Genomic DNA, 9,577 nt, shown 5'->3' with positions numbered 1-9,577 from the left:
CAAACCATTCACTAACAATAAACCACAAGTTTATTCATTTATTTATTTTTTGGTTTGGCGGTCACACCAGGCAGTGCTCAGGGATCACTCCTGTTGGGCTCAGGGGACCAAGAACATGGGGTGCTGGGGACTGAACCCGGGTCAGCCACCTGCAAGGCAAACGCCCCACCCGCTGTCCTACTGCTCCGGCCTGAGAATTTTATTGTAAAAGAAACTTGGGGAGGGAGTTTAGGTCCACCCTGCAGTGCTCAGGGGCTACTCCTGGCTCTGTGCTCAGGATCACTCCTGGTGATGCCTGAGATTAAATCCCAACACATGCGAGACGAGAGAGCGTCCTCGCCACAGCACTCACGCCCCAGGCCTTGTGGTTTGTGACGAACCCCCTGCTCAGTCACACGACCCCATGTGAGGTTCAAGACAGGGGTCTCCTAGCCCCCTCCAGGTCCCTTTCCCACCCACAGGCTAAGTGTCTGGGGGAGGGTGGGCGAGTCCTGGTCCCTGGCCCCCCCCCAGCCTGCCTCTGCCGTGGGACAGCGGGCGGGGCCCAGGGCTGGCTTGGCGCAGAGTGTCAGGGACCCGACGGCGGCTGACGGGTCCCGGGGAGACCGGCCCCGGGGGATAAGCCAGGAGGGGTGCCGGGGCTCACTCCCCGCTGTGCCGGGCTCTGCCCGTCAGCCGGCGGCGCTGGGTCTTGCTGGTCCGCGTGGCGCTGGGTGGCTTCTTGGGGTCCGGGGCTCGGTGGGCGCGTTTCCTCTTGACCTTCTTGCGGCTATGAGCGTGCAGCGAGGCCGTGAGGGAACAGATCCTGTGGGCGGGAGGGAGGAAGGGCGACCTGCCTCAGTTTCCCGGGGGGGAGCCGGGTACAGGGGAGAGGCTGGCCTGCTGGCCCCGCACCCCAAAAGCGGGAGCCCCGAGTCTGTCCGAAAGGCAGCCGGCTCCCAGCTGGGAGGGAGGCCCCGCCCACACGGGGGCACCAGGCACACACCAGGCGGGCAGGGGAGGGGAAGGGGGGGTCTGAGGTGCCCCACACCCCGATTCCCAGAGGGCAGGGCTCACCGCTGGGACAGCAGGGGGTCCTTGGACTTTCGGGGTAAGGCTCGGGCCGGCTCCTTACTGGGCGCCTCTCCCTCCGACTCCTGCCGGGCCGCCTGCTCGAGACGCGAAGAACAGGAAGGAGAACGGAGAACAGGAAGGAGGAGAACGGTGGGGCCGGAGGGGGGCAGGCCGGGAGGGCACTCGCCCTGCACGCGGCTGAACTGGGTTTGGCCCCGGACAACTCACAGGCTCCCCCGCGCCGCCACCAAGAGTGACCCCCGAGGGTCGGGCCAGGAATAAGCCCTGAGTATTAAAGCCCCAAGAACTAAAAAAAGGAAAAGAAAAGAAAAGCCAGCCGAGAACGGATGGTCACGGGGCGGGGGGTGACGCCCCGAGCGACCCATCGTGGTGGTCACTAGGGGGAAGGCCAGGGGCAGGGAGGGCGCGGGGAGAGGAACCGGGTCCCGATGCGGCGTCCATGGAGGACAGCGGGTGCCCGGGGAACAGCTGTCGGGACACGTGACAGTCCCAAGGAGAAGGGACCGGGCGGGGCCGAGCCGGGGCGCTAGGAACCCAGACACGGAGCGCACAGGTGGCCTCAGGCGGCCATGTGTGCCTGCCCGCGGGTTCCTGCCCCGACACGCATCCCGGGGAGAGACGATGGATGACGCTGATCCCCTCACTCGCTGCGGGGGACAGGCGGGCCCCCATCCCCCCCTCCCTGGGCTGGGCTGACACGCACCTCGGGCAGGGGCAGCCCCAGCAGCCGCGCCCCCGAGAGGTCCAGGTCGCTGATGGTGGTGACGGTGACCGTGTGGTTGGGGTGGTCGTACTGTACCGACTCCGTCTTGGCGGTCACCAGGCGGTCCAGCTCATCCGCCTCCTCTGCGGGGGGACGGGAGTCAGCAGGCTGGCCCCTGGACAGAAGAGACCCGCGCCCCATCCGGTCCCCGGGGACAAAGCTGTGACCCCGGGGGGAACTGCTCTGCCCCTGCCCTCCCGACCTCAGAAACCGGGTCTTTCTGCTGGGCCAGGTTTGGGGGCCGAAGACACCCCCCCGCCCCCCAGCACCCAGACGCACCCAAGGCCTCCTCTCTCTCTGCCAGCATCTTCAAGTACTCCTGGTGGCGCTGAAACGAGACGGTCCCCGGTGAGTCTGGCACCTCGAACCCAGGGGGACCTCAGCTCTGGGCCCCCCTGGGCGGGGGGTGTCAAGACCTGGGCCTAAGGCTGCCGGCACCTCCCCTCCTGCTGGTTCAGGCCACAGCCCTCCACACCCCTCCCCGCCCTCCACACCTCTTCCCGCAGTTTCTTCTGCTCCTGCTTGAGCCGCTGCTTGATCTCCTGGATGGCCGCCTTCTTCCGCTCCACCTTGCGCTTGTGGAAGCCGGTGAGATAGTCCCTGCAGTGGGGCGGGGGGCAGGGGGGCGGGAATGGCCAGCTGGTCAGGGGGTCCAAGCTGGGGGTGGCCTTGCTCTAGGCAGCGGACAGCTTACGTGCTGCCACGGCCTGTTATGTCTCTGGAAGGGAGTTTCGCTCGCACCCTGACCAGATCAGGCACGAGGATGTAAATGCAAGGCACTCTTTACTGCTAGCTCGAGCTAGGGTCCGAGTCTCATCCAACACAGTGGAGTCTGACAGGGACCCGGACTCCAAATTCTGAGCAATTTCTTCTTATTATTATTTTTTGCTTTTTGGGTCACACCTGGCGATGCTCAGGGATGACTCCTGGCTCTGCACTCAGGAATTATTCCTGGTGGTGCTCAGGGGACCCCATGGGATGCTGGGAATTGAACCTGGGTCTACCGCGTGCAAGCAAACGCCCTCCCTGCTGTGCTGTCGCTCCAGCCCCCTGACAGCTTATAATGGGTTTGGTTCCATAACAGCATTTTTCCAAGAACTGCCAGTATGTTCCCTATCCTTGGTCCCAGTCCTGCCCCATGACCCCAGGGACCAACACTGTTTCCAATTCTCGGTCCCAGTGCCGTCCCGTGACTCCTCCCCCGAGGCCCTCTCTCTGTGCTGGGCACTGCCCGAGCCCCTTCTCTGACAGGCTGGTGCCACGGGGCCGTCTATCCGCCCAGGGCGATGCTGTTTTCTGAGAAGTCGGGACTTTCTGATAAACTCAGACCTGCTGAGCTTTGGTCTTCAAGTGGGGCCTGTCATGGCTCCACGGCGGCCTCACACGCCCCTTTAACAGATGAGAGGTTGAGGCAGAGAGAGGTCAGGGTACCTAGCCAGCCACACAGCGGGCTCGTCTGTTTCAATTCCTGGACCCCACAGGGTCCCCTGAGTGCCAGGGGTGATCCCTGAGCACCACTAGGGGGTGGCCCAAAAGCAGAAGGGAATAAAAACAGGGCAGGAGCCATAATCCAGCGGGTAGGCCTGGACGCAGCCCCCCTCTCTCCCCCCCCCTCTCCCGGCATCCCCTATGGTTTCCCCGCACCACTTGCGTCGTGATCCCCTGAGAACCGCCAGGAATGGCCCTCCCAAAGCAAACAAGAGTGGTGGGTTGTGGGGAGATAGATCTGGTAAGGCCTTGCACCCCGACAACTTGGGGTCAGGAACTACAAGTCACCCCGAGTCAGGCAGGATGAATGGGAAGCTGACGCCCAGGGCCAGACGTGAGCCCCGAACCCCCTGTGGCCTCCCCAAACTGGAGGAGACGCTGTCCTTCTTCACCTCTAACCTCTGGCCTCGCCACTGACCTCCCATGCTACGGACACGTCGGTCTGGGTCTGGGGCCTTGAAACGGAGGAGCCCCCAGACCCTACCCCCCCACCCCGCACATTCCCCCACCCAATGAACAAAGTTTCTCCCTCCCACAAGCTCCAGGCCCACCCCCGGCCAGAAGTCCACTCCTCCTGGGCCGACACCCCATCTTCCAAGACCTATGGACCCATCTTGGCCCACCGGATGCTAGCGAGACCCCACACATAAGGAGTCTCGCCAACCCGGCACCGTGGATCGGGGCGGGCTGAGTCAGGGTAGGGGGGGGTCATTTGCCCGGACGGATCGTGGAGACTTAGGGGCCCCGAGGAGGCTCGGGACGAGTGGGTTGGACGAGCCTGGGTGGGTGGGGGGTGATGGAGGCGGCGGGTCAGTCCATTGGCCCAGCCCAGGACCCGAGTAGTCTGGGCGGGCGGACCCAGAGCCCGGGTGCGCGAACCCTGCTCCTGGGCGCGGGGACCCGAGTCTGGGCGCGGGGACCCGAATTCGGGGGGGACCCGAATCTGGGGGGACCCATCTCTGGGCGCGCGGTGCCGGGTCCGGGCGCGGGAACCCGGAGTTTGGGCCGGCGGACCCCGGGTCCCCGCGCGGAGACGGCGGGGCGTGGGCCCACGTGGGGAGGCGGGGCCGGAAGGGCCCTCGAGGCGGGCGCGCGGCGCCACCCCCCGGCCCCGCCCCGCCTCGGCGCTCACCGCCGCTTCTCCTCGTCGAAGCTGAGGACGAGCCGCGGCCGCCGGTCGTCGCCGTCGCGCTTCTTCTTGTTGCGGCCCATGGCGGGGAGACCGCGGCGGCCAGGCGGCCCGGGCACTTCCGGGTTTGGCGGCTTCCGCTTCCGGCCGGCGCCCCGCCTCTTAAAGGGGCCCTTCCCAGCCGCGCTCTCCGCCCCTCCCTCCTACTGGGAATGTGAGTCGCCGCCCTCTGAGTGCGGGGCACATGGTGGGCGCACTCTAAGGAGCGATTGGTTCGTGGACGCCTAAAATTTGCCTGTGAACCTTTAATTCGATGTCCACGGCCAGAGTGTCCTGCCCCCACCCCACTGCCAGCACGTCTAGGAGTGCCTCTGAGCACCAGGCTGGGAGCAACCAGAAACAATCCGACAATATTAACAAGGCATTGTAACCACTCCAATGTTTATTGCAACATTATTTCACGTTAAAAGTAAACAACTCGGGGGGCTGGAGCGATAGCACAGCGGGTAAGGCATTTGCCTTGCACGCAGCCAACCCGGGTTCGATTCCCAGCATCCCATATGGTCCCCTGAGCACCGCCAGGGGTGATTCCTGAGTGCAGAGCCAGGAGTGACCCCTGTGCATTGCTGGGTGTGACCCAAAAAGCAAAAAAAAAAAAAAAAGTAAACAACTCGGGGGGGCTGGAGCAATAGCACAGCGGGTAGGGCGTTTGCCTTGCACGCGGGCGACCCAGGTTCGATTCCCAGCATCCCATATGGTCCCCCGAGCACCGCCAGGTGCAATTCCAGAGTGCATGAGCCAGAAGTAACCCCTGTGCATTGCCGTGTGTGACCCAAAAACCAAAAAAAAAAAAAAAGTAAACAACTCAAGTGTCCATTGACAGGATGAGAAGCCGAATTCACATATTTTATTAGTTGTCCATATTGTATAAAAAAGCTGCATTCTTCTCATTGTCTAAAGAAGCCGGGTATTTTTGTAAGGAAACAGTCTTCCAAGAGAAAAAGATAGAATGTTGTCGTTTACAGCGAAAACCAAACACATAAAACAAATCAAAAACCACCTTGCAACAACTCTTGAAGATTATCCAGTAAAGGAAGTCAGGGGAGGCGAGCGCCTCACGAGCTGTACTGACTCTTGGCCTCTATTTTTCCTTCCCTCTGCTGTGACGTCACGATGACTGGGGTCCAGGGGGTCACCTGCTTTTCCAGCTATCGTGCGCACGAGGGTCGCACACCCACCCGGTTGCGCGGCCCTCCGAGTCCACGTTCCTTTCTGGGCGATGCGCGCGCGCACACGCGTGTGCGTAGTTGAGTCCCAGGTTATGGCAGTGGTGCCCGCCAGGGGCCGCTGTGGAGCTCACACGGCACTCACCAGGGATCGCGCTTCCTGGCTGATTTTTATTTACTTATTTATTTATTACTATTATTATTTTAATTTTTTTTGTCACACCAGATAATGCACAGGGATTACTCCTGGCTCTGCACTCAGGAATTACTCCTGGCGGTACTCAGAGGACCCTATGCGATGCTGGGAATCAAACCCGGTCGGCCATGTGCAAAGCAAACGCCCTCCCTGCTGTGCTATCACTCGAGGCCCTATTTATTTTTTAGAGCGGAGCCACAGCCAGAAAAGCTCAGGGATTACTCCTAGCTCTGTGCTCAGGAACTACTTCCAGCAGTGCACAGGGGACCTATAGGATGCCCGGGAACGAACCAGGTTCGTCAAGCACCCTACCATCTGTGCTATCTCTCTAGCCCCACTCCTGGTTCTTTTTTTTTCCCTCTTGGGCATAAGGGGGTCGTGCCCTGTGATGCTTAGTGGCTACCTCCAGCTCTGTGTTTGGGAGTCTTCCAGAGGTTCTAGGGGACCCTGGGGTGTAGGGAGGAACCCCAGGACTTGCTAGAAGGCATCCATCCTCTATGCTAAGGGGATGTGCTAGCCCTGCCTGGCGGCTGTCCTCATGCATCTTTATGATGCTCTCTGGTTTGCACCCCTAAGGAAGAAAATGTAACTTTGGGGTTGGAGAGATAGTATAGGTGTTAGGAACTTATTCACGGTTCGATCCAGTTTGATCCTGGGTACTGCATAAGGCACTGCATCCCCTGAGGGCAGGAGTGACGCTCAAGCATAACTAAGTGCAAACCACCCAAACAATACAGTGAAGTTTATTGAGTAGCTACTAAGTGCCAGGAACAGAACAAGAAAGCGTTTTTTTGTTTTTTTTTTTTTTTTAGCAAAGGGCAGGCAGGGACCCTTGGGCTACACTCAGCAGTGTAAGGACTTACTCGTGGCTAAATACATAGGGTCACTCCTGGTGGTACGTGGGGAGCCATAAGCAGTACTGAGGTTTGAACCCAGGTTGGGTGCATGTGAGGTACTACCTTACTTCCTGGGCTATCTCTCTGACCCAGCACAACCTCTTTTCATCGCCCTCCATCTGGTGATGGTGTTGAGATGATCGCACCCACTTGCTTTGGGTGCTGAAATACTTAGCCAGAGTGCTTGCTGGGGGCTGAGCTCTAATGGTAGCACGTGTCCTTTTTTTTGGGGGGGGGTCACACCTGGCGATGTTCAAGGGTTACTCCTGGCTCTGCACTCAGGAATCACTCCTGGTGGTGCTTGGGGGACCCTATGGGATACCAGGGATTGAACCTGGGTCGGCCGTGTGCAGGGCCAATGCCCTCCCTGCTGTACTATCGCTCCAGCCCCCGTAGCATGTGTCTTAATAGTCAGGATGACAAGGGCCAGAGAGATAGCACAGGAAGTAAGACAGTTGCCTTGCATGCAGCCCAGCCTGGTTTGAGCCTTAGCACCACATATGACCCCCAAGAGTAACTCATGAGCTCAGAGCCAGGAATAGCCTCTGAACGGTATGAGGTGTGGCCCATAAACAGAAAGTGAGAGATAGAGGGAGGGAGAGAGAGAGAAGGATAAGTTATGCAGAAAGAATAACAAGAGTGGGGCTGGAGCAATAGCACAGCGCGTAGGGCGTTTGCCTTGCACGCGGCTGACCCAGGTTCGATTCCCAGCATCCCCTAGGGTCCCCTGAGCACCGCCAGGAGTAATTCCTGAGTGTGTGAGCCAGGAATAACCCCTGTGCATTGCCGAGTGTGACCCAAAAAGCAACAACAACAACAATAAAGAATAACAAGAGTTGTTGGTATTGATTTTGCTCTCCAAATGATTCTTCATTTCTTGGCTCTTCTTCCATAAGGTCATGGAGCTGGGGCCAGAATTTCCAGAGCCCGTCCTGTGGGACAGGCACCCTGCACTGCTCGGCGTGCTCTGAGCTCACCCTTGCAGCAACTGGCCTGCCTGTTGTTTCATGGAGGAGAAAAGGATCAGAGAGGTTGAGGACCTGATGCTAGGGCACACAGTGAGGGAGCTGGGATTTGAACAGGGGCCTCTCTGGCGCTGAGCTCAGCTTCTTTCCTCCTCACCCAGTCTCTCTCCTTCTCTGCCTCCAGAGCTTTCCTCGGTGCCAGAGTGGAGAATTGAGGCTGTTTCTAGTCTGTGGGGAGGAGGCGAATGGAAGAAGGCAATCGCGGAAGGGCACTCCCGCCCCTGGCCAGCAGAGGGCGCGCTCTTTAAAGCTGTTTCCCCGGAGGGCGCCTGGAGACCGGGTACGCTCAGGGTGTACCCCACTTCCCTGCGCTGACTTAGAACCGTTCTCGGGGCGCACTGACAGGGGGACTATCTGCCTCAAAGGGTCCAAGCCCCTGCCGTGAACCCATTTTATGGAGGAGGACCCTCTGCCGGGGCGGGATGCCTCCCAGGATCATCAGGCGGGTGCTCCCTGGAGCTTGGCTAAACCCCCCACCCCTACTTGGAGACGTGACTGGGGTTTGGGGAGAGGGGGTGCCCTGTAGTTCTGATTTGCCGCCGTTTGGAACATTCTTGCGCTGAGGGCTGTTTCTCAGCGGGGCGGGGGGCCCTGGGAAGTGACTTGGTTGGGGGTGGGGCGGCAGAAGGCGCAGGGGAAAGCGCTGTCACCGCAGCTGGCTGGCAGCCCCTCGGGCGGGCGAAGGAATCTCTGGGCATTGCCCTCCCTCTGCCCCAGCAAGCGGCAAACGGTGGGCAGGTCCCTGGGGGAGGAGCCTTCAGCGGGGCCGCGAGTCTCCGCCCTCCGCGGGGAGGGGCGTGGCCTCTGGGCTTCGGGGTTGCCCCACGCTGCACCCCGTGTGCTCTCCCACGGAGCCCTGCCATCAGTCAGGGTTCTCGGACAGCTCCCCCCACCCCTGCCTGCCCCAGTCCTCCTGCATGGACTGGCCAAGGACATCGCCCTCATCCTCCGCCCCAGTGTGGGGGGGAAGGGTCCCGCCCAGGCACCGTGCATCACTTGAGAAGCGGGTACTTGGCTTGGGTGCGCAGAGCGAGGGTGTCCACCAAACTCAGCTGGCTTGCACAGGGCCGGGAGTCACAGCATCCCTCCATTTGCTGTAGTTTGGGGCTGTTGGCACCTCAAGGGGCAGTGCCGGAGGGAACAGAAGTCGCTGGGTGGTGGCTAGTGCCTGGTACTGACCCTGGCGTTTTTACAGGGTTCCTCTGATGCCACCCACTGACACCTGTCACCCCTCCCTCCCCACTGTCCCCCCCCCCGTGCAAATGCAGAACAGGGGTGCTGAGAGGCAGTGTTGGTACAGTGCTTCCTTCTGGCTCAGGAAAAAAATAAGTGGGGGTGACCCCCCCTCCATCTCTCTGCGCGCCAGCTCCCATGGCATGCCGGCTTCCAGCCTGGGAGTCCCCGCCTCCACATCTCTTGGCACTCATATGTGCTGCCAACCCCTGGGGCTGCCAGAGGGCTGCTGGTCTCGTGTAGTCATTAAACCCCCCACTCAGGGCCAGAGCGATAGCACAGCAGGGAGGGGTGTGCCTAGCAGGCGGCTGACCTGGGTTCGATTCCCAGTATCCCATATGGTCCCCCAAACACCGCTCTCATTTCCGAGTGCAGAGCCAGGAGTAACCCCTGAGCGTCTCTGGGTGTGATCCCAAAAGCTAAAGGTAAATAAATAAATGCACCCCAGTCTACTGGTATGGGGGGGCGAGAAACATGGGGCTCAAGGGACATTGCCTAGGGGATCAGGTGGAACAACATGCCCCCATCCACGCACACAGGAGGCTGG

The 9,577-nt window shown here is 60.6% G+C and overlaps 1 protein-coding gene across 1 annotated transcript; it reads right to left on the bottom strand.

Moving 5' to 3' along the window:
• NOL12 (nucleolar protein 12) lies at window positions 1-4,587 on the bottom strand. Its single transcript, XM_055141172.1, has 6 exons — window positions 4,458-4,587; window positions 2,332-2,437; window positions 2,117-2,165; window positions 1,778-1,920; window positions 1,057-1,148; window positions 1-805 (listed from the first exon to the last, which is right to left on the bottom strand). The coding sequence occupies exons 1-6, from the start codon at window positions 4,535-4,537 to the stop codon at window positions 643-645; spliced, it is 633 nt and encodes a 210-aa protein (XP_054997147.1). The 5' UTR covers window positions 4,538-4,587; the 3' UTR covers window positions 1-642.
• Between the last annotated feature and the right edge of the window lie 4,990 nt (window positions 4,588-9,577).

Source organism: Sorex araneus, chromosome 6 (assembly GCF_027595985.1).
Source record: "Sorex araneus isolate mSorAra2 chromosome 6, mSorAra2.pri, whole genome shotgun sequence".
Taxonomy (NCBI): domain Eukaryota; kingdom Metazoa; phylum Chordata; class Mammalia; order Eulipotyphla; family Soricidae; genus Sorex; species Sorex araneus.
The sequence above is the reverse complement of the archived record's forward strand: the minus strand, read 5'-3'. Positions and strand labels throughout refer to the sequence as shown.